General features: G+C 46.8%; 2 protein-coding genes, 1 long non-coding RNA gene and 1 pseudogene across 4 annotated transcripts; 1 reads left to right on the top strand and 3 right to left on the bottom strand.

Moving 5' to 3' along the window:
- Positions 1–38: 38 nt before the first annotated feature.
- Positions 39–10,430, bottom strand: LOC306825868 (glutaminase liver isoform, mitochondrial-like; the record flags this gene model as incomplete). Its single annotated transcript, XM_079346828.1, has 14 exons — positions 39–555; positions 766–906; positions 992–1,053; positions 1,130–1,222; positions 1,417–1,548; positions 2,399–2,575; positions 2,820–2,870; positions 3,220–3,286; positions 3,481–3,539; positions 3,622–3,666; positions 3,744–3,802; positions 4,023–4,186; positions 10,246–10,253; positions 10,305–10,430. The coding sequence occupies 14 exons, from the start codon at positions 10,428–10,430 to the stop codon at positions 477–479; spliced, it is 1,263 nt and encodes a 420-aa protein (XP_079202954.1). The 3' UTR covers positions 39–476.
- Positions 6,992–9,230, top strand: LOC306825925 (E3 ubiquitin-protein ligase TRIM21-like). Its single transcript, XM_079346897.1, has 2 exons — positions 6,992–7,069; positions 7,371–9,230. Exon 2 carries the CDS (start codon positions 7,380–7,382, stop codon positions 9,018–9,020), a length of 1,641 nt encoding a protein of 546 aa, XP_079203023.1. The 5' UTR covers positions 6,992–7,069; positions 7,371–7,379; the 3' UTR covers positions 9,021–9,230.
- A 161-nt stretch (positions 10,431–10,591) lies between the features above and the next one.
- On the bottom strand, positions 10,592–25,907 carry LOC306825869 (glutaminase liver isoform, mitochondrial-like; annotated as a pseudogene). The gene is made up of 16 exons: positions 25,759–25,907; positions 25,510–25,674; positions 25,240–25,298; positions 25,118–25,162; positions 14,141–14,283; positions 13,583–13,746; positions 13,313–13,371; positions 13,191–13,235; positions 13,050–13,108; positions 12,789–12,855; positions 12,521–12,571; positions 12,105–12,281; positions 11,247–11,378; positions 10,960–11,052; positions 10,822–10,883; positions 10,592–10,736 (listed from the first exon to the last, which is right to left on the bottom strand). The product of its transcript is annotated as a glutaminase liver isoform, mitochondrial-like (transcript).
- On the bottom strand, positions 19,151–19,634 carry LOC306825561. Its single transcript, XR_013779291.1, has 3 exons — positions 19,546–19,634; positions 19,276–19,334; positions 19,151–19,198 (listed from the first exon to the last, which is right to left on the bottom strand). It is a non-coding gene; the product is annotated as an uncharacterized lncRNA (long non-coding RNA).
- Positions 25,908–27,576: the final 1,669 nt, after the last annotated feature.

Consider the following 27,576-nt stretch of genomic DNA (forward strand, 5'->3'; position numbering starts at 1 on the left):
GATTTGTTGTGGAACAAAAAACAAACTCATCTGTCACAACAGGAAAATAAAAGTGGAAACTTAAAATAAAAGAAGAACAAATGAAAAAGGATGATGGTTGATAGTCTTGGTCTCAGTTCGTGTGTCTTTGACTACAACACCAGATTAGACAGAACATCTTATTTCATATTTGTGTTTTGAACATTCTGTTCAAGTCCTGAAGAAAATAAAAACTTTGAATTTATTCAGAGAGTACGGAAGCCCAAAGAGGACACACAGAATCAGAATCAGAGCAGATTCCAGAGAATATAAACGACCTGAATGTTTGTGAGAACTGCAGTCGATCTGAAGACAAACAGAAGTTTAACTCTTGACAGCAAACACAGCGAGCGATGAATGAACGCTTGAAAACAGGGACTGAACGTTTGATCGCTCTTCAAACCTGCACCTCTTTCATCATGTCAGCTTTTAGACTTTTCACTCCGAGGTCTTACACTTCACATGGCTCCCTGCAGAGCTTGGACTGCAGCCTCCTTGTTGTGTCTCCTGGCCTCCTGCAGGGGAGAGCTCCCCCACCTGGTGGAAACAGAGAACTACATCGTCACACAGAGACTTCCCTCCCAACATGAGCTCAGGGGACGAAGACGAGAAGAAGCAGGTGAGGAGGGCGTGACCTGAGGGGACACGCTGTCTTCACTTCTTATCCTTCAGTTTACATTTTAATCACATCAACAACAACTTCTTCTTCTTCTTTTTTTAGGAGCTTTCCTTCAGTCGGAGTCTCACCTGTCTTTGAGGGCGGGGTTTGCTCCCGTGTTCTCCAGCAGGAAGCGGATGACCTCTGTGTGACCTTCAGCAGCCGCCACATGCAGAGCCGACCTGCCGTCATAGTCCACAGCATTCACGTCCACTCCGGACAGGAAGTACCTACACGACACCACAGAAGAAGAGACGGAGCCTGAATGTCTCACTGCGATTGTTTCTAACGTTTGATGACAGAGTCTAAGTTCACCTCCTCAGAGCCTTCACGTCTCCTTTGAACGCAGCCAGCAGGACGTTCATGACCTGGTATCCCTGCACAGAGGATCAGATGTTATGTTCATGATTGTTGTGTTGAGATATGAAGTGAAATCAGACATCAGCCCGTTACCTCAGACTCCACCTTCCACTGTCTGTAGGCCAGAATCTGTCTGAACGGGGTCCGGATGTCAAAGCTGTGCAGCTGAAACGTGGAGATGAGCTCCTGCAGAAACACATGTAGAGTCACAACATGAATCTCCATCAATCCTTCACTTCTTATATCATAACAATCATCAGACACTGTTCGAAATATTCAAAGATGCTTTGACAAAAACAATCAATAAAGAGAAACTTTTCTTTGCTCCATATGATCGTGCTGGATGTGAAGTCTTTCAGTTTAAAGCGAGTTTTAAACACCTGACAGAAGTGGACGGCCCTCCACGGGTTTCCACTGGCGTCTAACTCCGGAGAGAACGCCATCAGACCCAAAACACCCGGAACCACCACCAGCAGGACGCCGTGAGCGCTGCACACGGCCGGGACTGAAGTCTGCAGAGAGAGAACAGAGCTGTTGAACTTACAGCAGTGATGCTTTGTGGGGACTCCCCACGTCACACACACGCTTTGTGGGGACTCTCCACATCACACACACGCTTTGTGGGGACTCTCCACGTCTCACACACGCTTTGTGGGGACTCTCCACATCACACACACGCTTTGTGCGGACCCTCCACATTACACACACGCTTTGTGGGGACTCTCCACATTACACACACGCTTTGTGGGGACTCTCCACATCACACACACGCTTTGTGGGGACTCTCCACATGACACACACGCTTTGTGGGGACTCTCCACATCACACACACGCTTTGTGGGGACTCTCCACGTCTCACACACGCTTTGTGGGGACTCTCTCCACGTCTCACACACGCTTTGTGGGGACTCTCCACGTCACACACACACGCTTTGTGGGGACTCTCCACGTCTCACACACGCTTTGTGGGGACTCTCTCCACGTCTCACACAAGCTTTGTGGGGACTCTCTCCACATCACACACACGCTTTGTGGGGACTCTCTCCACGTCTCACACACGCTTTGTGGGGACTCTCTCCACATTACACACACGCTTTGTGGGGACCCTCTCCACACCACACACACGCTTTGTGGGGACCCTCTCCACACCACACACACGCTTTGTGGGGACTCTCTCCACATCACACACAGGCTTTGTGGGGACCCTCTCCACGTCTCACACACGCTTTGTGGGGACCCTCTCCACATCACACACACGCTTTGTGGGGACTCTCTCCACATCACACACATGCTTTGTGGGGACCCTCTCCACGTCACACACACGCTTTGTGGAGACTCAAACAGAGGTAAAGCTGATCCGACCTTGTAGTGGAAGATTGAGGAGTAGTCCTTCATCCCCGCCACCTGCATCATGGACAGCGTGCTCCTTGTTGCCGTTGGCGACAGCACCTGTTCACCTGACAGAGGGCAGAGACCCCCATTGGCCAACGACGCGGCCATGGCTGCTCCTGATTCACAGGTGATCTCGGTGGAGGAGCACTGTGAGACAGGCGGCATCGAGGAAATATTTAATCTCATTATTTAAATTCTTTCTGTCGTTGTTTCTGTTAAATTATTATTATATATTATTTACAAAAAAAAATTCTGATCGCAAACTGACTCTTCAGATTATTCCCACATCACTTGAATGCACCATAAGATTCTCAGATCTCCAATATCGAGTGTTTGTGTGTATAGTGTGTGTGTGTGTGTGTGTGTGTGTGTGTATATAGTGTGTGTGTACCTGCAGCATGAGTTCCAGAGCAGCATTAATGTCGACTTTTTCTGGAAAACACTGAAGGAGAGCAAACAGTTAGAAGAGGAGACGAGACGAGGAGATGAGGGGAGAAGATGAGGAGACGTGACGAGGAGACAACAGGAGAGGAGGAGACGAGGAGAGGAGACGAGGAGAGGAGACGAGGAGAGGAGACGAGGAGAGGAGACGAGGAGAGGAGACGAGGAGAGGAGACGAGGAGAGGAGGGGAGACGAGGAGAGGAGACGAGGAGAGGAGACGAGGAGACGAGACGAGGAGAGGAGACGAGGAGAGGAGACGAGGGGAGGAGACGAGGAGAGGAGACGAGGGGAGGAGACGAGGAGGTTCAGTCATGGTCAAATCTATAAACATTATAAAAAGATGTTTCACCTTTTTCTCCTGCAGGTAAAACGACAGTGCGTGGAGTCTGACGCTGTCCTTCCTGCTGCTCTGATAACTACAAAGACAAAACCTTAAAGGAGCAGTACGTAACTCTGACCCCTTGTGTTTAAAATCAGTACTGCAGTCCAATGTGTTTTTAATATGTCAGTCCGAGCTACACAAACGATATTTATGAAGCAGCGAAATACAGAATGTAAGGGAAGCTATCCTCAGACATGATCTCTGCTCTGGTGTCAGCAGGCGCTCTACCTGCTGCAGTTCAAGTTGGCATGCTCCTTGTTGCAGAGCCGTCGGATGACGTTCAGCACCTGCAAACACACACAAATAAATCAACAAAAACAAATAAACAGTCAGTGTGTTTAAACCTGTTCAAGTCCTTGTGTCACTCACTGAGTCATATTTCTCCTCTTCTTCTGCAGAAAGCCTCCCTGCAAGCTGGAGACACACAGGAAACAGGAAGTGACATCACTAGATGATGGTTGGATGGGTAGATTGTTGGATGGATGAGTTACCTGGAGTAAAGATGTGGTGACGATGGCTCCTGTCTCAGTCAGCGGGCTGTGAGGAACCCCTGCAAACAGATTAGGACTCAACATCAGCGCCCTCTGCTGGACAGATCGAGTCCAAGTGAAAAAACGATTCAGTGCAAAACTGTGATTATGTTGATTTCACTTCAGTTCCTGAACTTCTGCAAAGTTTGAGGATGAAAGTTTAAATGTCAGTCTGAACGGAGACACTTCTCCACACATGAAATGAGATGAGTAAGAAAAGCGCCCTGACTGATCCTGGACCTGTTTTAGTGAGAGTGAAGGGAGACTCGTATCTGGAGTAACCGTCCATGCCGACGTATCTGTGAACGAGGTCAGCGCCCAGCTGCTCCACCACCACGCCGTACACCAGTGGCCATGACACCTCGCCAAGGAGCAGAGAGCCAGCCCAGTCTCCCAGAGACAACCTGAGACAAAGACAGAGACGTCACGAAGACAAACGTCCCCTTTAACAGGTGAAATAACCCTTTAAACACACGATCGCAATGGACAGCAGTAGTTGGGCGAGTTAAGCTAACACCCAAATGTTAGGTGTTAGAATATAAAGAAAAAACATACTTGTAAGCTTTTCATTGGCAAAGTATGATGCCACGGTTCAGTTATTCATAATTATGCAATTTTTAACATATATATTTTTTGTACATAATGTTCTTGTAGAGTATAAAGTCAAAGAATTCCTTGAACGTCTCGTAAATGGAGGGTGCCCCATGCTGTCAGATGGTTTGTTAGATAGCTGGGGGGGTGGCTCTGCAGGACTGTGTCCCAGGTGTGGGAAAGTTGGTATGTTCCTTCATCCCGGTTTACAGTCCTTGGTGCCCGTTTTCACCGTCTCTTTGATCCACCGGTGGAACTTGTTGCTTTCTGTCCATATGACCTTGGCCGCATCCCAGTCCATTAGGTGGTTCTCTCTCTTGCAGTCATTCATTCAAGAATGATAGGCTACTGATGACTCAAGAATGAAAGCAATGCAGGAGAATCTGAAATCAGCCATTTCAGACCACTGCAAGAGGGAGAATTAGGAAACGTGCACCAAGGACTGCAAACCGGGATGAAAGGTCATAGCAACTTTCCCCACACCTGCGACACAGTCCTGTAGAGCCACCCCCAGCTGTCTAACAAACCACCAGACAGCAGGGGGCACCCCCCCCCCCCGCCATCCCATCATGATCATGTCAGGTGGGATGGCAAAATCTACATAAATCAGCACAGACGAGGTCACAACAACATCATGTGACACCCCCGATGAAGGCTGCAGTAGCCGAAACTGGTCAGGTAAAACAATTTCACCTTCCTGGCCTTTAAAAACAAACATTATTATAAGATTATCACCAGTAGGCCTAATGAACCTCTTTAGTACACACCGAAACCATTTCAAAGCTGAACATCGAAAATTAAAATACATGAAATATCCACAAGCTGACCAGCATAAGTTCCAGTTCCTAGTACCGTAAATTCCGGACTATAAGCCGCTACTTTTTTCTCACACTTCGAGCACTGCGGCTTCTACTCCGGTGCGGCTTATTTATGGATTTTTTATGGGGGACAATGAGCTTCTGCCGCAAAAACATTTGACTTCGTCACGTCGGATCTTAATAATCAGTCATTTTGCGCTTCATGCACGCACCCTCATCATGGAAAACACACGGAGAAATACATATGATGCAGCTTTCAAGTTAAAGGCGATCGAGCTGGCTGTCAAAGAAGCTAACAGAGCTGCTGCACGTTAAGATGACACTGACAGCGACAACAGAGACTGAGGAAGTGAGTAATGAAGTCATTCTGAGGCAGTGAATGGATGGACTTTTTCTTGTGAAATATATTACGGTCATCTTTTTCATCAGCCGTGTTACAGACACCGTCGGCTAGGCTTCGTATTGTAACGGTTCATGTTGTAAAGTCAGTAGTTGATAATGTGTTCATAATTCCGATTATGTGGAGAGTCAGTGAATGCACCAGCGAGAACGTGTTGAGTGGCTGTATGAGAGAACGCTGGGGGAGAGAGTTGGATTGTTACGGCAAGTTATGTGTTGCTCTCTGCTGTAAACGGCGTGGTCACGGCCGACAGTGATCGGGTTATTAAAAGTTATTATTTGAACGCTCTCGTCGTCCTTTAACGTCCGTACGGACGCTACAGTATTTGCGGATGTTTCCGGTAGCCTACGTCTGTGTAAATAGCTCTTGTTATAGCGTGGACACCTGCGGCTTATAATCAAGTGCGGCTTATATATGTACAAATACATTTACTTACTTATTTTTAGCCGGTGCGGCTTATATCCAGGTGCGCTCAATAGTACGGAATTTACGGTATTTTAAAGTAAAATAACTATGTTGTCAGCCTCCTATAAAAAGTATGGTGTTGTATGTTATGTGTTAGAAGTTCAATGATATTTATGAGATTTTATGCCCATATTGTCGTGGCGGCCATTTGAATGGAGATGAAAAAATTCTTTAAAAAAAAGTGAGTTGGCAAAATATATTTTTTCCACTTTGTTTTTATGTTGGAAGGAAGTCAGAATCATTTTATGAAACATTTTTTTGCCCAGCAGAAAAAATGCGGGTCTGAAGGGGTTAAATCTGCAGCTGAGAGAAACTGAAAACCAGTTTGCAGAGAATACATGAGAGCCGAGGTTGCCCTCTAGTGGAGGTTATAAAAACTGCAGTCAGGCAGACCTCAGATTAGAGTCCTCTCCTGTGGCTGTTGAAGAGGAAAAGGCCATTTGGGTCTGCAGTTACAAGGTTTTTCAAAATAAGACTTTGAAATGTTTACCCGAGTTTTATTCCTGAACTTGAATAAATCAAAGACGTGTGACCCGGTGTTGAAAGTCTTTTACTTTACTCTCTCTCCTGTAATATCATCAGTAAACATTTTACACAGAAAGAAAAAAGGGTATACTGTCTGGAAAGCAACTAGAGTTAAACTACAGGCAAAAAGAGAGTTTAAAGTTTGAAGAGAAGTTTTATACAGACGGTCAAAGACAACTTCAGGAAGTCCTCAAATAACTTTCCCTGACCTCTTTTGTTAAGGAAGTGGATTAGAGTCAGACATGAGAAATAATGACAGGAGGGGGAAAATGTCATCATGCATACTGAGAAACATTTTTAAATATTGAGGAAAAAGAGGAGGGGCTACACTCAAAGACGAGCAGTTACATAAAAGGGGGAGGGGCTACAACATGTGTTTTTCTCTGAAATGAAAGTGAAAGTTAGTCTGCGTCAGAGCTGCATCAAGACGAGTCTGTCTGTTTCTCTCTGAAGACAAATTCAACCGAAGGTTTTTCTGACAAACTCTGGTGAGTACACTGAACTACAAACCCAAAACACTGAAGTGAAGAGGAGGTTTTAACTCGACCATTAAACAGAAATAAAAGCCAAAGAATAGAGACTGCACCCAGACGAGTCACAGCTAAGCTAATCTTAGCATGGTAACGCCTGCTTGTCACAACCAACCGATGAGTATCGATGTGAACCTTGACACCTTTGAGTCGATTATTAACTGCCTCACGATTAATCTTTACACACCTACAAACTTCATTTATACAAATCCAAATTCTTCTTCTGTCTTAATTTGTTGAATTTTTATTTATTCATCAGGTTGCAGAAATGTCCTCTGCCAGCTTTCTGCTGACTGAAGATCAGTTCCTGTGCTCCATCTGTCTGGATGTGTTCACTGATCCAGTCAGCACTCCATGTGGACACAACTTCTGTAAAGCCTGCATCACTACACACTGGGATAGTAACGCCCCGTACAAGTGTCCCAACTGTAACGAGGTTTTTCACAGCCGACCTGAGCTGAAGGTCAACACGTTCATCTCTGAGATGGCTGCTCAGTACAAACAGTCAGCTCAACAGAAAGCCAGCAGCAGCTCAGAGCAACACGGGTCCAAACCAGGAGAAGTTCCCTGTGACGTCTGCACTGGAACCAAACTGAAGGCCCAGAAGTCCTGCCTGGTGTGTCTGGCTTCTTACTGTGAGACTCACCTGGAGCCTCATCTGACCATGTCAGGTCTGAAGAGACATCAGCTGATCGACCCCGTGGAGAACCTGGAAGGCAGGATGTGTGAGAAGCACGACAAACTGCTGGAGCTGTTCTGTAAGAACGACCAGATGTGTGTCTGCATGCTGTGCTCAGTCACAGACCACAAGACTCATGATGTTGTTCCTCTGAAAGAAGAATATGAAGGAAAGAAGGCCGAGCTGGGGAAGACAGAGGCTGACATTCAGCAGATGATCCAGAAGAGACGACAGAAGATTCAGGAGATCAAACACTCAGTGGAGCTCAGTGATGAGAAAGCAGACAGAGAGATCTCAGAAGGTGTTCAGGTCTTCACCGCTCTGAAAGAATCTGTTGAGAGAAGCCAGGCCGAGCTCATCGACACGATCAAAGAGAAGCAGAGGAAGACGGAGAAACAGGCTGAAGGCTTCATCAAAGAGCTGGAACAGGAAATCTCTGAGCTGGAGAAGAGAAGCACTGAAGTGAAGCAGCTCTCAGGCTCTGAAGACCAGCTCCACCTCCTCCAAAACTTCACATCACTGAACGCTGCTCCACCCACCAAGGACTGGACTGGAGTCAGAGTCCATCCACCTTCATATGAGGGGACTGTGGTGAGAGCTGTGAGCCAGCTGGAGGAGACCATCAGAGAACAGATGAAGAAGCTCTATGAGGAGGAGCTGAAGAGGGTCCAGCAGTATGAGGTGGATGTGACACTCGATCCTGATACAGCAAATCCCTGGCTCATCCTGTCTGATGATGGAAAACAAGTTAAATATGGTGATGAAAAGAAGAATCTCCCAGACACTCCAAAGAGATTTACTAAGTACTGTAATGTCTTATCAAAGCAGAGTTTCTCTTCAGGCAGATTTTACTTTGAGGTTCAGGTTAAAGGGAAGACTTTCTGGGATGTAGGAGTGGTCAAAGAGTCGATCGACAGGAAGGGAGAAACCTTTCTGACTCCTCAGAATGGTTTCTGGACGATACGTTTGAGGAATGAAAATGAGTACATAGCTTGTGCTAACCCTCCAGTCCGTCTCTCTCTGACGTCCGGTCCTGAGAAGGTGGGGGTGTTTGTGGATTATGAGGAGGGTCTGGTCTCCTTTTATGACGTTGATGCTGCAGCTCTGATCTACTCCTTCACTGGCTGCTCCTTCACTGAGAGACTCTACCCATACTTTAGTCCCTGTAATAACAAAGGTGGTAAAAACTCTGCTCCTCTGATCATCTCTCCTGTCAGTCACACTGAGTAGAACTATTTCAGAACTCATCAATTGATGTGATCGTGTTTATTTGTTGACATACACGTTACCTTATTTCCTGTATTTGTTTCTCTTTTGAGTCAGATTACTTTAAAGAACTAAATCAAACCAACTTTACTGCATTGATGAATAGAATCCAACATGATGTGATCTGTTATAATAACCGCTTTAAGAGAAAAATAAAGTTTCTGCTGCATCTAATGACTTTGTTTTGGAGTTTTTATTTTAAATCAACATATTTACTTTAATTTAAGAATACTTTTTCTTTAAAGTAATCTCAGTGAGCCTGATAATCAGAAGTGTTCTTTGTTTATAGACAATACAATACTTCCAAACTCTACAAAGTTTAGCAACACTTTCTAATGAATATACGTAACATGATTATTATTTTGGTGCTCAGTTTTGTTGTTTATTTGTCTCTACTCTCCGCCCGTGTCACTTCCTGTTTGTTTTTGTGGAGCACTTTGAGTCGCCATAGAGCCTGAAAGTTGCTCTGTGTATAAATCATCTGTGCAGCCTTACGCAGGGCTTTTATTTTGAAGGTCTTTTGTTTCCGGTATAGATTTGCGTCAGCTTGACGTGACTTCCTGCCTGACGTTCAGAGAGCTTCATCTAATTAATATTCATGACATGTAAAAATAAACAATAAAGTTTAACGTTTTTTATATTAAATAAATAAAAATGTAAACAACGTGTTTTATTATTTATTAGTGCAGAAGATTCAGAATGTTATAAAAGTTTAGTTTTTAACGTTAAATCAATTTTCTATTAAAAAAAAATCACATTTTTGATATTTGATTTGTTGAAGAACAAAAAACAAACTCATCTGTCACAACAGGAAAATAAAAGTGGAAACTTAAATAAAAGAAGAAGAAATAAAAAAGGATGATGGTTGATAGTCTCGGTCTCAGTTCGTGTGTCTTTGACTACAACACCAGATTAGACAGAACTTCTTATTTCATATTTGTGTTTTGAACATTTTGTTCAAGTCCTGAAGAAAATAAAAACTTTGAATTTATTCAGAGAGTACGGAAGCCCAAAGAGGACACACAGAATCAGAATCAGAGCAGATTCCAGAGAATATAAACGACCTGAATGTTTGTGAGAGCTGCAGTCGATCTGAAGACAAACAGAAGTTTAACTCTTGACAGCAAACACAGCGAGCGATGAATGAACGCTTGAAAACAGGGACTGAACGTTTGATGGCTCTTCAAACCTGCACCTCTTTCATCATGTCAGCTTTTAGACTTTTCACTCCGAGGTCTTACACTTCACATGGCTCCCTGCAGAGCTTGGACTGCAGCCTCCTTGTTGTGTCTCCTGGCCTCCTGCAGGGGAGAGCTCCCCCACCTGGTGGAAACAGAGAACTACATCGTCACACAGAGACTTCCCTCCCAACATGAGCTCAGGGGACGAAGACGAGAAGAAGCAGGTGAGGAGGGCGTGACCTGAGGGGACACGCTGTCTTCACTTCTTATCCTTCAGTTTACATTTTAATCACATCAACAACAACTTCTTCTTCTTCTTCTTCTTCTTTTAGGAGCTTTCCTTCAGTCGGAGTCTCACCTGTCTTTGAGGGCGGGGTTTGCTCCCGTGTTCTCCAGCAGGAAGCGGATGACCTCTGTGTGACCTTCAGCAGCCGCCACATGCAGAGCCGACCTGCCGTCATAGTCCACAGCATTCACGTCCACTCCGGACAGGAAGTACCTACACGACACCACAGAAGAAGAGACGGAGCCTGAATGTCTCACTGTGATTGTTTCTAACGTTTGATGACAGAGTCTAAGTTCACCTCCTCAGAGCCTTCACGTCTCCTTTGAACGCAGCCAGCAGGACGTTCATGACCTGGTATCCCTACACAGAGGATCAGATGTTATATTCATGATTGTTGTGTTGAGATATGAAGTGAAATCAGACATCAGCCCGTTACCTCAGACTCCACCTTCCACTGTCTGTAGGCCAGAATCTGTCTGAACGGGGTCCGGATGTCAAAGCTGTGCAGCTGAAACGTGGAGATGAGCTCCTGCAGAAACACATGTAGAGTCACAACATGAATCTCCATCAATCCTTCACTTCTTATATCATAACAATCATCAGACACTGTTCGAAATATTCAAAGATGCTTTGACAAAAACAATCAATAAAGAGAAACTTTTCTTTGCTCCATATGATCGTGCTGGATGTGAAGTCTTTCAGTTTAAAGCGAGTTTTAAGCACCTGACAGAAGTGGACGGCCCTCCACGGGTTTCCACTGGCGTCTAACTCCGGAGAGAACGCCATCAGACCCAAAACACCCGGAACCACCGCCAGCAGGACGCCGTGAGCGCTGCACACGGCCGGGACTGAAGTCTGCAGAGAGAAAACAGAGCTGTTGAACTTACAGCAGTGATGCTTTGTGGGGACTCTCTCCACATCACACACACGCTTTGTGGGGACTCTCCACGTCACACACACGCTTTGTGGGGACTCTCCACATCACACACACGCTTTGTGGGGACTCTCCACATCACACACACGCTTTGTGGGGACTCTCCACATCACACACACGCTTTGTGGGGACTCTCCACGTCACACACACGCTTTGTGGGGACTCTCCACATGACACACACGCTTTGTGGGGACTCTCCACATGACACACACGCTTTGAGGGGACCCTCTCCACATCACACACACACTTTGTGGGGACCCTCTCCACATCACACACGCTTTGTGGGGACCCTCTCCACTTCTCACACACGCTTTGTGGGGACCCACTCCACGTCTCACACACGCTTTGTGGGGACCCTCTCCACTTCTCACCCACGCTTTGTGGGGACCCTCTCCACATCTCACACACGCTTTGTGGGGACCCTCTCCAGATCTCACACACACGCTTTGTGGGGACCCTCTCCACGTCACACACACGCTTTGTGGTGACCCTCTCCACATCTCACACACGCTTTGTGGGGACCCCCTCCACGTCACGCACATACTTTGTGGGGACCCTCTCCACGTCTCACACACGCTTTGTGGGGACCCTCTCCACGTCACACACACGCTTTGCGGGGGCTCAAACAGAGGTAAAGCTGATCCGACCTTGTAGTGGAAGATTGAGGAGTAATCCTTCATCCCCGCCACCTGCATCATGGACAACGTGCTCCTGGTTGCCGTTGGCGACAGCACCTGGTCACCTGACAGAGGGCAGAGACCCCCATTGGCCAACGACGCGGCCATGGCTGCTCCTGATTCACAGGTGATCTCGGTGGAGGAGCACTGTGAGACAATCGGCATCGAGGGAATATTTAATCTCATTATTTAAATTCTTTCTGTCGTTGTTTCTGTCAAATTATTATTATATATTATTTACAAAAAAAATTCTGATCGCAAACTGACTCTTCAGATTATTCCCACGTCACTTGAATGCACCATAAGATTCTCAGATCTCCAATATCGAGTGTTTGTGTATAGTGTGTGTGTGTGTGTGTGTGTGTGTATATATAGTGTGTGTGTACCTGCAGCATGAGCTCCAGAGCAGCATTAATGTCGACTTTTTCTGGAAAACACTGAAGGAGAGCAAACAGTTAGAAGAGGAGAGGAGACGAGGAGACGAGGGGAGGAGATGAGGAGAGGAGACGAGGGGAGGAGACGAGGAGAGGAGACGAGGAGAGGAGACGAGGAGACGAGGGGAGGAGACGAGGAGGAGACGAGGGGAGGAGACGAGGGGAGGAGACGAGGAGGTTCAGTCATGGTCAAATCTATAAATATAAAAAGATGATTCACCTTTTTCTCCTGCAGGTAAAACGACAGTGCGTGGAGTCTGACGCTGTCCTTCCTGCTGCTCTGATAACTACAAAGACAAAACCTTAAAGGAGCAGTACGTAACTCTGACCCCTAGTGTTTAAAATCAGTACTGCAGTCCAATGAGTTTTTAATATGTCAGTCCGAGCAACACAAACGATATTTATGAAGCAGCAAAATACAGAATGTAAGGGAAGCTATCCTCAGACATGATCTCTGCTCTGGTGTCAGCAGGCGCTCTACCTGCTGCAGTTCAAGTTGGCGTGCTCCTTGTTGCAGAGCCGTCGGATGACGTTCAGCACCTGCAAACACACACAAATAAATCAACAAAAACAAATAAACAGTCAGTGTGTTTAAACCTGTTCAAGTCCTTGTGTCACTCACTGAGTCATATTTCTCCTCTTCTTCTGCAGAAAGCCTCCCTGCAAGCTGGAGACACACAGGAAACAGGAAGTGACATCACTAGATGATGGTTGGATGGGTAGATTGTTGGATGGATGAGTTACCTGGAGTAAAGATGTGGTGACGATGGCTCCTGTCTCAGTCAGCGGGCTGTGAGGAACCCCTGCAAACAGATTAGGACTCAACATCAGCGCCCTCTGCTGGACAGATCGAGTCCAAGTGAAAAAACGATTCAGTGCAAAACGTTGATTTCACTTCAGTTCCTGAACTTCTGCAAAGTTTGAGGATGAAAGTTTAAATGTCAGTCTGAACGGAGACACTTCTCCACACATGAAATGAGATGAGTAAGAAAAGCGCCCTGACTGATCCTGGACCTGTTTTAGTGAGAGTGAAGGGAGACTCGTATCTGGAGTAACCGTCCATGCCGACGTATCTGTGGACGAGGTCAGCGCCCAGCTGCTCCACCACCGCGCCGTACACCAGCGGCCATGACACCTCGCCAAGGAGCAGAGAGCCAGCCCAGTCTCCCAGAGACAACCTGAGACAAAGACAGAGACGTCACGAAGACAAACGTCCCCTTTAACAGGTGAAATAACCCTTTAAACACACGATCGCAATGGACAGCAGTAGTTGGGCGAGTTAAGCTAACACCCAAATGTTAGGTGTTAGAATATAAAGACAAAGCATACTTGTAAGCTTTTCATTGGCAAAGCATGATGCCACGGTTCAGTTATTCATAATTATGCAATTTTTAACATATATATTTTTTGTACATAATGTTCTTGTGAGTATAAAGTCAAACAATTCCTTGAACGTCTCGTAAATGGAGGGTGCCCCATGCTGTCAGATGGTTTGTTTGATAGCTGGGGGTGGCTCTGCAGGACTGTGTCCCAGGTGTGGGAAAGTTGGTATGTTCCTTCATCCCGGTTTACAGTCCTTGGTGCCCGTTTTCCACCGTCTCTTTGATCCACCGCTGGAACTTGTTGCTTTCTGTCCATATGACCTTGGCCGCATCCCAGTTCATTAGGTGGTTCTCTCTCTTGCAGTGGTCTGAAATGGCTGATTTCAGATTCTCCTGCATTACTTTCATTCAAGAATGATAGGCTACTGATGACTCAAGAATGAAAAAACAAACATTATTATAAGATTATCACCAGTAGGTTTAATGAACCTCTTTAGTACACACCGAAACCACTTCAAAGCTGCACATCGAAAATTAAAATACATGAAATATCCACAAGCTGACGTCTTCTCCAGCATAAGTTCCAGTTCCTAATATTTTAAAGTAAAATAACTATGTTGTCAGCCTCCTATAAAAAGTATGGTGTTGTATGTTATGTGTTAGAAGTTTAATGATATTTATGAGATTTTACGCCCATATTGTCGTGGCATCCCTTTGAATGGAGATGAAAAAATTCTTCTAAAAAAAGTGAGTTGGCAAAATTTATTTTTTCCACTTTGTTTTTATGTTGGAAGGGAGTCAGAATCATTTTATAAAACATTTTTTTGCCCGGCAGAAAAAATGCGGGTTTGAAGGGGTTAAATCTGCAGCTGAGAGAAACTGAAAACCAGTTTGCAGAGAATACATGAGAGCCGAGGTTGCCCTCTAGTGGAGGTTATAAAAACTGCAGTCAGGCAGACCTCAGATTAGAGTCCTTTCCTGTGGCTGTTGAAGAGGAAAAGGCCATTTGGGTCTGCAGTTACAAGGTTTTTCAAAATAAGACTTTGAAATGTTTACCAGAGTTTTATTCCTGAACTTGAATAAATCAAAGACGTGTAACCCGGTGTTGAAAGTCTTTTGCTTTACTCTCTCTCCTGTAATATCATCAGTAAACATTTTACACAGAAAGAAAAAAGGGTATACCGTCTGGAAAGCAACTAGAGTTAAACTACAGGCAAAAAGAGAGTTTAAAGTTTGAAGAGAAGTTTTAGATAGATAGATAGATAGATAGATAGATACTTTATTGATCCCGAGGGAAATTCAAGGCATCCAGTAGCAGTATACAGACAGGCAGGACACAAGACATTAGTTACAATACACACCCGCAGTCCCCCCTCCCCTGTATACAATAATCCCCCAAACAAGATTTAGCAGCCCCTATATGACTAAGAATAAACATAATTATATGTTAAGCCTGTGCAGTTAGCATTAGCAGTTGGACTTAAAACTAATATAGCATAATGTACATAACCTGTGAGGAGAGAAAAACATGTGTTGGTTAAAAGAGACCTGTAAACAGTTAAAGAGCCTTAGAAACAAAGTGCTGACCTTCTAGAAACTAGTTACATGTGCATGTACAGAGGTGTTTGAGGTAGTGCCAGAGGTGTGAGTACAGTCATTAAACAGTCAATGCAGGAATGTAAATTGGCTCACCAACATAAAGGAGCAGTGATTTGCATTAAGTGTCCTAGACAATAAGGTGAAACCAGGAGTGGTTAGGGTGATTTTCGTTAAGTACCCAACTATTGAGGAGCAGCTTAGCATTGAGTGTTGAAGACAATAGAGTGAAACTTGACCTAATTAGGGTGATCATGTCAACCCTTACAGATGTAGCATAACACAACAGTAGGATGAAACCAGACATGATTAGAGTGATTATCATTAAAGTGACCATTGCTCAGTAAGGTGACTATCAATATGTATTAAAGTGTCCAACTGGAGGCTGACTCTGAGGTCAGCAGTGCAGATGAGGAATGAGAAAAAAGTGAAAAGAGAGTCCAGGGATCACCGTGCGCTTCTTCCCTGCCGTGACAGTGAAGTGTTATACAATCTGATGGCCAGGGGGACAAAAGAGTTCTTGAGTCTGTCCGTGGAGCACGACTGTTACAGCAGTCTTTCGCTGAACATGCTCCTCTGCCCGGTGAAGGTGCTGTGCAGAGGGTGGTGTGTGTTGTCCATGATGGAGAGCATTTTTTCCAGAGACCTCCTCTCTACCACTGTCACCAGTGAGTCCAGCTCTGTGCCCACCACAGAGCCGGCCCTCCTCACCAGTCTGTCCAGGCGTGCTGCGTCCCTCTTCTTGCAGCTTCCTCCCCAGCACACCACGGCGTAGAAGAGGACGCTGGACACCACAGACTGGTAGAACATCTGCAGCAGCTTTTTGCAGATGTTGAAGGACCCCAGCCTTCTCAGGAAGTACAGACGGCTCTGTCCCTTCCTGCAGGTAGTGTCCATGTTAGGCGACCAGTCCAGCTTGTCGTCCAGCTGCAGCCCCAGATACCTGTAGGTCCTGACCACCTCCACGTCGACCCCGCCGATGGAAACAGGTTCTAGATGTGGTTTCTTCCTTCGGAAGTCCACCACCATCTCCTTGGTCTTGGAGGTGTTAAGCTGCAGATGGTTGGCACTGCACCACGTCACAAAGTCCTTGATCAGGCTCCTGTACTCCTCCTCCTGTCCGTCCCTGACACAAGCAACTATCGCAGTGTCGTCCGAGTATTTCTGCATGTGGCAGAGCTCAGAGTTATACTGGAAGTCAGAGGTGTACAGGGTGAACAGGACGGGGGAGAGCACGGTCCCCTGTGGTGCTCCGGTGCTGCTGACGACAGTGTCAGATGTGCAGTCCTTCAGTCTGACGTACTGTGGTCTCTCTGTGAGGTAGTCCGTGATCCACCTCACCAGGTACGAGTCCACCCTCATCTCGGTCAGCTTGTCTCTCAGTAGGAGGGGATGGATGGTGTCGAAAGCGCTTGAGAAATCAAAGAACATGATTCTCATCACGCTGCTCCCTTTGTCCAGATGAGAGTAGGCCCTGTGTAGAAGATAGAGGATGGCATCGTCCACGCCCACCTTTGCCTGGTATGCAAACTGCAGGGGATCCTGTGCGTGTTGTACCTGGGGTCTGAGGTGTTGGAGCAGCAGCCGTTCGAAGGTCTTCATAACGTGGGATGTCAGAGCGATTGGTCTGAAGTCGCCTGGCTCACTGGGGTTCTTCTTCTTGGGGACCGGGGTGAGGCACGAGGTCTTCCAGAGCACAGGAACCTTCCCGAGCCGCAGGCTCATGTTGAAGATGTGCTGAAGTGGCTCCCCCAGCTCAGCAGAGCAGGCCTTTAGCATCCTGGGACACACCTTGTCTGGGCCGGCTGCCTTACTGGGACGGAGTCTCTTCAGCTCCTTGCTCACCTGGTCTCTGGTGATGGTGGGGGGGAGGGGGGATGGATTGTCTCTGGAGGTTGTATCTGTTCTGGTGGAGGTGTTGGGGGGAGTGAGGGGGGGGGAGGGGGTGTGTAGAGGGGTGCTGGGCGGGGGGAGGAGTGAGAGGGGGGGAGGGGGTGTGTAGAGGGGGGGAGGGGGTGTGTAGAGGGGTGCTGGGGGGACAGGCACTGGCTGCAGCGACTGGGCTGTCGAACCTGTTAAAAAACAAGTTGAGCTGGTTTGCTCTCTCAGGGTCCCGTCTTCTGCATTGTTGTTTTTCTTTTTGCAGCCTGTGATGGTCTTCATGCCCTCCCAGACCTCTCTCATGTTATTCTGCTCAAGCTTCTGTTCTACCTTCCTTCTGTACTCCTCCTTTGCCTCTCGGAGTCTGACCTTGAGTTCCCCCTGCACCCGCTTCAGCTCTGCCTGATCTCCCTCCTTGAATGCCCTTTTCTTCCTGTTAAGGATCTCCTTGACATCGCTGGTGATCCAGGGCTTGTTATTCGGGAAGCAGCGCACAGTTTTGGTGGGAACCACAACGTCCATACAGAAGTTCATGTAGTCAGTTGTGCAGTGTGTGACCCCCTCAATGTCATCACCATGAGTCTCTTGTAGGGCACTCCAGTCAGTGGTCTCAAAACAGTCTCTGAGGGCCTCCTCTGCCTCGGGAGACCACTTTCTGAAGGTGCGTGTGGTTATCGGTTGTCTCTGGATCATAGTTTTGTACTGTGGCTTTAGTAGGACCAGGTTGTGGTCGGACTTACCCAGAGGTGGTAACGGGGTGGCAGTGTAGGCGTCCTTCACGTTTGCATACAGGAGGTCTATTGTCCTGTTCTTCCTGGTGGGACAGCTTACAAACTGGTGAAAGTCCGGTAGTGTGGAGTTCAAAGTAACATGGTTAAAGTCCCCTGAGATGGCAATGAAAGCATCCGGGTGCAGCGTTTGTAATCTTGAGGTGGTCGCGTGGATGACGTCACACGCATTTTCGGCGTGTGCCCGGGGAGGAACATAGACACAGAGCACGATCACGTGAGAGAATTCCCTCGGCATGTAGTAAGGACGGAGACCCACCGCCAGCAGCTCGATGTCTTTGCTGCACGTTGCCTCCTTCACAGTAACATGTCCATGGTGGCACCATCTGGTGTTAATAAACAGCACGAGTCCTCCTCCTTTCCGTTTGCCGCTGCGTTTCATGTCTCTGTCCGCTCTCACTGTAGTAAAGCCCGGTAGATCCACGTTAGCGTCTGGGGTGTTTTGAGTCAGCCAGGTTTCTGTGAGGCACATTAAACTGCACTCTCTAAATGTCCGGTTGTTCCTCACGAGAGCAGCCAGCTCGTCTGTCTTGTTGGTTAGACAGTTTACGTTCCCCATAACTATCACCGGAACCGAGGGCTTGTACCTCCATCGTTTAGCCGCGAGCTTCGCCCTTACCAGGGCCCCGGCCCGACAGCCTCTGTACCGCCGCCTCAGCTCCTCTGGTATCGGGTGAACGATGCCGGCTTGTCCCGCTGACCGGAGCGAGAGCAGCGTTTCCCTTGAATAGGAAAGTTTTCCGCTGCTATTTCCACGAAAACACGAAAACGTATCCATAGGATACATAAAGTTATACACTGAAGGTGTACTATAAAAACTATATAGTATAGTACTATAAAAACTATAAACGTAGAAGTTGGCACAGAGCCAAAACAAACGAGTAACATATCAGACGAGTGCGACAGGGACGGAGCTACTGAATGTGCGGCCACTCACGTCGGCGCACAGGTGAGAAGTTGAACAGGTTTAAACCTGTTCAAGTCCTTGTGTCACTCACTGAGTCATATTTCTCCTCTTCTTCTGCAGAAAGCCTCCCTGCAAGCTGGAGACACACAGGAAACAGGAAGTGACATCACTAGATGATGGTTGGATGGGTAGATTGTTGGATGGATGAGTTACCTGGAGTAAAGATGTGGTGACGATGGCTCCTGTCTCAGTCAGCGGGCTGTGAGGAACCCCTGCAAACAGATTAGGACTCAACATCAGCGCCCTCTGCTGGACAGATCGAGTCCAAGTGAAAAAACGATTCAGTGCAAAACGTTGATTTCACTTCAGTTCCTGAACTTCTGCAAAGTTTGAGGATGAAAGTTTAAATGTCAGTCTGAACGGAGACACTTCTCCACACATGAAATGAGATGAGTAAGAAAAGCGCCCTGACTGATCCTGGACCTGTTTTAGTGAGAGTGAAGGGAGACTCGTATCTGGAGTAACCGTCCATGCCGACGTATCTGTGGACGAGGTCAGCGCCCAGCTGCTCCACCACCGCGCCGTACACCAGCGGCCATGACACCTCGCCAAGGAGCAGAGAGCCAGCCCAGTCTCCCAGAGACAACCTGAGACAAAGACAGAGACGTCACGAAGACAAACGTCCCCTTTAACAGGTGAAATAACCCTTTAAACACACGATCGCAATGGACAGCAGTAGTTGGGCGAGTTAAGCTAACACCCAAATGTTAGGTGTTAGAATATAAAGACAAAGCATACTTGTAAGCTTTTCATTGGCAAAGCATGATGCCACGGTTCAGTTATTCATAATTATGCAATTTTTAACATATATATTTTTTGTACATAATGTTCTTGTGAGTATAAAGTCAAACAATTCCTTGAACGTCTCGTAAATGGAGGGTGCCCCATGCTGTCAGATGGTTTGTTTGATAGCTGGGGGTGGCTCTGCAGGACTGTGTCCCAGGTGTGGGAAAGTTGGTATGTTCCTTCATCCCGGTTTACAGTCCTTGGTGCCCGTTTTCCACCGTCTCTTTGATCCACCGCTGGAACTTGTTGCTTTCTGTCCATATGACCTTGGCCGCATCCCAGTTCATTAGGTGGTTCTCTCTCTTGCAGTGGTCTGAAATGGCTGATTTCAGATTCTCCTGCATTACTTTCATTCAAGAATGATAGGCTACTGATGACTCAAGAATGAAAAAACAAACATTATTATAAGATTATCACCAGTAGGTTTAATGAACCTCTTTAGTACACACCGAAACCACTTCAAAGCTGCACATCGAAAATTAAAATACATGAAATATCCACAAGCTGACGTCTTCTCCAGCATAAGTTCCAGTTCCTAATATTTTAAAGTAAAATAACTATGTTGTCAGCCTCCTATAAAAAGTATGGTGTTGTATGTTATGTGTTAGAAGTTTAATGATATTTATGAGATTTTACGCCCATATTGTCGTGGCATCCCTTTGAATGGAGATGAAAAAATTCTTCTAAAAAAAGTGAGTTGGCAAAATTTATTTTTTCCACTTTGTTTTTATGTTGGAAGGGAGTCAGAATCATTTTATAAAACATTTTTTTGCCCGGCAGAAAAAATGCGGGTTTGAAGGGGTTAAATCTGCAGCTGAGAGAAACTGAAAACCAGTTTGCAGAGAATACATGAGAGCCGAGGTTGCCCTCTAGTGGAGGTTATAAAAACTGCAGTCAGGCAGACCTCAGATTAGAGTCCTTTCCTGTGGCTGTTGAAGAGGAAAAGGCCATTTGGGTCTGCAGTTACAAGGTTTTTCAAAATAAGACTTTGAAATGTTTACCAGAGTTTTATTCCTGAACTTGAATAAATCAAAGACGTGTAACCCGGTGTTGAAAGTCTTTTGCTTTACTCTCTCTCCTGTAATATCATCAGTAAACATTTTACACAGAAAGAAAAAAGGGTATACCGTCTGGAAAGCAACTAGAGTTAAACTACAGGCAAAAAGAGAGTTTAAAGTTTGAAGAGAAGTTTTAGATAGATAGATAGATAGATAGATAGATACTTTATTGATCCCGAGGGAAATTCAAGGCATCCAGTAGCAGTATACAGACAGGCAGGACACAAGACATTAGTTACAATACACACCCGCAGTCCCCCCTCCCCTGTATACAATAATCCCCCAAACAAGATTTAGCAGCCCCTATATGACTAAGAATAAACATAATTATATGTTAAGCCTGTGCAGTTAGCATTAGCAGTTGGACTTAAAACTAATATAGCATAATGTACATAACCTGTGAGGAGAGAAAAACATGTGTTGGTTAAAAGAGACCTGTAAACAGTTAAAGAGCCTTAGAAACAAAGTGCTGACCTTCTAGAAACTAGTTACATGTGCATGTACAGAGGTGTTTGAGGTAGTGCCAGAGGTGTGAGTACAGTCATTAAACAGTCAATGCAGGAATGTAAATTGGCTCACCAACATAAAGGAGCAGTGATTTGCATTAAGTGTCCTAGACAATAAGGTGAAACCAGGAGTGGTTAGGGTGATTTTCGTTAAGTACCCAACTATTGAGGAGCAGCTTAGCATTGAGTGTTGAAGACAATAGAGTGAAACTTGACCTAATTAGGGTGATCATGTCAACCCTTACAGATGTAGCATAACACAACAGTAGGATGAAACCAGACATGATTAGGGTGATTATCATTAAAGTGACCATTGCTCAGTAAGGTGACTATCAATATGTATTAAAGTGTCCAACTGGAGGCTGACTCTGAGGTCAGCAGTGCAGATGAGGAATGAGAAAAAAGTGAAAAGAGAGTCCAGGGATCACCGTGCGCTTCTTCCCTGCCGTGACAGTGAAGTGTTATACAATCTGATGGCCAGGGGGACAAAAGAGTTCTTGAGTCTGTCCGTGGAGCACGACTGTTACAGCAGTCTTTCGCTGAACATGCTCCTCTGCCCGGTGAAGGTGCTGTGCAGAGGGTGGTGTGTGTTGTCCATGATGGAGAGCATTTTTTCCAGAGACCTCCTCTCTACCACTGTCACCAGTGAGTCCAGCTCTGTGCCCACCACAGAGCCGGCCCTCCTCACCAGTCTGTCCAGGCGTGCTGCGTCCCTCTTCTTGCAGCTTCCTCCCCAGCACACCACGGCGTAGAAGAGGACGCTGGACACCACAGACTGGTAGAACATCTGCAGCAGCTTTTTGCAGATGTTGAAGGACCCCAGCCTTCTCAGGAAGTACAGACGGCTCTGTCCCTTCCTGCAGGTAGTGTCCATGTTAGGCGACCAGTCCAGCTTGTCGTCCAGCTGCAGCCCCAGATACCTGTAGGTCCTGACCACCTCCACGTCGACCCCGCCGATGGAAACAGGTTCTAGATGTGGTTTCTTCCTTCGGAAGTCCACCACCATCTCCTTGGTCTTGGAGGTGTTAAGCTGCAGATGGTTGGCACTGCACCACGTCACAAAGTCCTTGATCAGGCTCCTGTACTCCTCCTCCTGTCCGTCCCTGACACAAGCAACTATCGCAGTGTCGTCCGAGTATTTCTGCATGTGGCAGAGCTCAGAGTTATACTGGAAGTCAGAGGTGTACAGGGTGAACAGGACGGGGGAGAGCACGGTCCCCTGTGGTGCTCCGGTGCTGCTGACGACAGTGTCAGATGTGCAGTCCTTCAGTCTGACGTACTGTGGTCTCTCTGTGAGGTAGTCCGTGATCCACCTCACCAGGTACGAGTCCACCCTCATCTCGGTCAGCTTGTCTCTCAGTAGGAGGGGATGGATGGTGTCGAAAGCGCTTGAGAAATCAAAGAACATGATTCTCATCACGCTGCTCCCTTTGTCCAGATGAGAGTAGGCCCTGTGTAGAAGATAGAGGATGGCATCGTCCACGCCCACCTTTGCCTGGTATGCAAACTGCAGGGGATCCTGTGCGTGTTGTACCTGGGGTCTGAGGTGTTGGAGCAGCAGCCGTTCGAAGGTCTTCATAACGTGGGATGTCAGAGCGATTGGTCTGAAGTCGCCTGGCTCACTGGGGTTCTTCTTCTTGGGGACCGGGGTGAGGCACGAGGTCTTCCAGAGCACAGGAACCTTCCCGAGCCGCAGGCTCATGTTGAAGATGTGCTGAAGTGGCTCCCCCAGCTCAGCAGAGCAGGCCTTTAGCATCCTGGGACACACCTTGTCTGGGCCGGCTGCCTTACTGGGACGGAGTCTCTTCAGCTCCTTGCTCACCTGGTCTCTGGTGATGGTGGGGGGGAGGGGGGATGGATTGTCTCTGGAGGTTGTATCTGTTCTGGTGGAGGTGTTGGGGGGAGTGAGGGGGGGGGAGGGGGTGTGTAGAGGGGTGCTGGGCGGGGGGAGGAGTGAGAGGGGGGGAGGGGGTGTGTAGAGGGGGGGGAGGGGGTGTGTAGAGGGGTGCTGGGGGGACAGGCACTGGCTGCAGCGACTGGGCTGTCGAACCTGTTAAAAAACAAGTTGAGCTGGTTTGCTCTCTCAGGGTCCCGTCTTCTGCATTGTTGTTTTTCTTTTTGCAGCCTGTGATGGTCTTCATGCCCTCCCAGACCTCTCTCATGTTATTCTGCTCAAGCTTCTGTTCTACCTTCCTTCTGTACTCCTCCTTTGCCTCTCGGAGTCTGACCTTGAGTTCCCCCTGCACCCGCTTCAGCTCTGCCTGATCTCCCTCCTTGAATGCCCTTTTCTTCCTGTTAAGGATCTCCTTGACATCGCTGGTGATCCAGGGCTTGTTATTCGGGAAGCAGCGCACAGTTTTGGTGGGAACCACAACGTCCATGCAGAAGTTCATGTAGTCAGTTGTGCAGTGTGTGACCCCCTCAATGTCATCACCATGAGTCTCTTGTAGGGCACTCCAGTCAGTGGTCTCAAAACAGTCTCTGAGGGCCTCCTCTGCCTCGGGAGACCACTTTCTGAAGGTGCGTGTGGTTATCGGTTGTCTCTGGATCATAGTTTTGTACTGTGGCTTTAGTAGGACCAGGTTGTGGTCGGACTTACCCAGAGGTGGTAACGGGGTGGCAGTGTAGGCGTCCTTCACGTTTGCATACAGGAGGTCTATTGTCCTGTTCTTCCTGGTGGGACAGCTTACAAACTGGTGAAAGTCCGGTAGTGTGGAGTTCAAAGTAACATGGTTAAAGTCCCCTGAGATGGCAATGAAAGCATCCGGGTGCAGCGTTTGTAATCTTGAGGTGGTCGCGTGGATGACGTCACACGCATTTTCGGCGTGTGCCCGGGGAGGAACATAGACACAGAGCACGATCACGTGAGAGAATTCCCTCGGCATGTAGTAAGGACGGAGACCCACCGCCAGCAGCTCGATGTCTTTGCTGCACGTTGCCTCCTTCACAGTAACATGTCCATGGTGGCACCATCTGTTGTTAATAAACAGCGCGAGTCCTCCTCCTTTCCGTTTGCCGCTGCGTTTCATGTCTCTGTCCGCTCTCACTGTAGTAAAGCCCGGTAGATCCACGTTAGCGTCTGGGGTGTTTTGAGTCAGCCAGGTTTCTGTGAGGCACATTAAACTGCACTCTCTAAATGTCCGGTTGTTCCTCACGAGAGCAGCCAGCTCGTCTGTCTTGTTGGTTAGACAGTTTACGTTCCCCATAACTATCACCGGAACCGAGGGCTTGTACCTCCATCGTTTAGCCGCGAGCTTCGCCCTTACCAGGGCCCCGGCCCGACAGCCTCTGTACCGCCGCCTCAGCTCCTCTGGTATCGGGTGAACGATGCCGGCTTGTCCCGCTGACCGGAGCGAGAGCAGCGTTTCCCTTGAATAGGAAAGTTTTCCGCTGCTATTTCCACGAAAACACGAAAACGTATCCATAGGATACATAAAGTTATACACTGAAGGTGTACTATAAAAACTATATAGTATAGTACTATAAAAACTATAAACGTAGAAGTTGGCACAGAGCCAAAACAAACGAGTAACATATCAGACGAGTGCGACAGGGACGGAGCTACTGAATGTGCGGCCACTCACGTCGGCGCACAGGTGAGAAGTTGAACAGGTTTAAACCTGTTCAAGTCCTTGTGTCACTCACTGAGTCATATTTCTCCTCTTCTTCTGCAGAAAGCCTCCCTGCAAGCTGGAGACACACAGGAAACAGGAAGTGACATCACTAGATGATGGTTGGATGGGTAGATTGTTGGATGGATGAGTTACCTGGAGTAAAGATGTGGTGACGATGGCTCCTGTCTCAGTCAGCGGGCTGTGAGGAACCCCTGCAAACAGATTAGGACTCAACATCAGCGCCCTCTGCTGGACAGATCGAGTCCAAGTGAAAAAACGATTTAGTGCAAAACGTTGATTTCACTTCAGTTCCTGAACTTCTGCAAAGTTTGAGGATGAAAGTTTAAATGTCAGTCTGAACGGAGACACTTCTCCACACATGAAATGAGATGAGTAAGAAAAGCGCCCTGACTGATCCTGGACCTGTTTTAGTGAGAGTGAAGGGAGACTCGTATCTGGAGTAACCGTCCATGCCGACGTATCTGTGGACGAGGTCAGCGCCCAGCTGCTCCACCACCAACGCCGTACACCAGCGGCCATGACACCTCGCCAAGGAGCAGAGAGCCAGCCCAGTCTCCCAGAGACAACCTGAGACAAAGACAGAGACGTCACGAAGACAAACGTCCCCTTTAACAGGTGAAATAACCCTTTAAACACACGAGTGGGACTCACCTCTGTCCGTCAACGGTGCAGATGGAGACGCCCCACTTGGTGCTGTCCATGCTCTCCTTCTCTTTCTCCTGAAGCCACAAAACATTCAGCTCATTTTCAAACTTCCAGAACAATCTTCCAGATTTACAGACGCTCGTGCATATTGTCATAATGGCACAAACAAGTCGCGTGCATTTCCACTGGACCTCCGTTTAAAAACTAAAACAGGAAACATCCGTACTAAACTTCCTATCGAGATTTAATCTGAATGTCTTCAGACACAAAGGAGGGAGGAACGAGTCGGTGTGTGCAGCTCAGCGCACAGATTAAAATGTGTTAATGTAATAAAAACAGTGTGAAGGAGTTTCCCTGTCATTTCTGATCATTAGAAACATAAACTGATAGAATAATGGGAGCAGAGGATTTCTGTTTTTGTCTCATTTAAAATGAAACAACAACAATAAGAACAACTTTTAGGAAGCTGAATCATTTTAAACATAAAAGTATTTTATTTTATTTTCAGAGTAATGAACGAGTTTCAGATCTTCAAAATATTTAGCCCCGCCCACTATGACACCCATGTTTATTTATTTTATTTTACATATGTGTGTGTGTGTGTGTGTGTGTGTGTGTGTTCACTTGCATTAAATAAGTTTAATGAAGATGAGTGGATTCATTTATCATACTAAACTGCTTCATGCTCAGATTTGGTCTCAAAGGTTTTTACCAAAAACGTTTCTTTTTCTTTCTGTTTTGGAAACTGATCCCAGAATCTAACTGGACATTGTGGCATTGCGGGAGAAACTTCCGGCTGACACCTATGAGAAATTACATAGACTTCCAGGAGCCACCAAATGGTCTGAAAGAACAGAGGTGTCAGAGAGCTACAGGAGGGCATCCTCCTTCTCAGACAGTACCATACAAATGTAAATACAGATGTCATTTCAGTATCAGCAAAGAGTCACTGTCTCCAGAAGGACAGGATAACTTCAAAGAATCATTGTAATGTAAAGCTCACCATTTGTCACTGTAAGGTAGCCTCCTCTCTGGATTGCATATAAGGATTTGAAATGTGAAGGTTTGTGTGCCGAGCCCCAGCTGGTCCAGTTTGCCGATCAGCTGCTGAGGAATGATGGTGTTGAATGCTGAACTGAAGTCTATGAACAGCATTCTGACGTATGAGTTTTTGGAGTCCAGGTGGGTGAGGGCTGGGTGAAGAGCAGAGCAGATTGCATCCTCGGTTGATCTGTTGCCCTGGTCGGGGTCCAGGGTGGAGGGAAGGGAGGATTTGATGTGGGCCATGACTAATCTTTCAAAGCACTTCATGATGATGGGGGTCAGTGCAACGAGTCTATAGTCATTTAAAGTGGATGGTGATGGCTTCTTTGGAATGTTGGAACAACAGTCTGCCTCAGAGAAGTGTTGAAAATGTCTGTGAAGACATCTTTGAGCTCCTCTGCACAGTCCTTCAGCACACGGCCAGGGATGTTGTCTGGACCTGCAGCCTTGCGGGTGTTGATGTTGGAGAAGGTTCTCTTCACGCTGGCTGCAGTCAGGCACAGGGTCTTTATTACAAGTAATAATATATGAAGTTATTTTGAACATATATCATGTATTTAATTTAAAGGATTTTTTCAAAGTCTGATGTCCATCGCAATGGACAGCAGTAGTTGGGCGAGTTAAGCTAACACCCAAATGTTAGGTGTTAGAATATAAAGAAAAAACATACTTGTAAGCTTTTCATTGGTAAAGCATGATGCCACGGTTCAGTTATTCATAATTATGCAATTTTTAACATATATATTTTTTGTACATAATGTTCTTGTAGAGGATAAAGTC

The sequence above is a fragment of the Symphodus melops genome (assembly GCF_947650265.1).
Source record: "Symphodus melops genome assembly, chromosome: 6".
Taxonomy (NCBI): domain Eukaryota; kingdom Metazoa; phylum Chordata; class Actinopteri; order Labriformes; family Labridae; genus Symphodus; species Symphodus melops.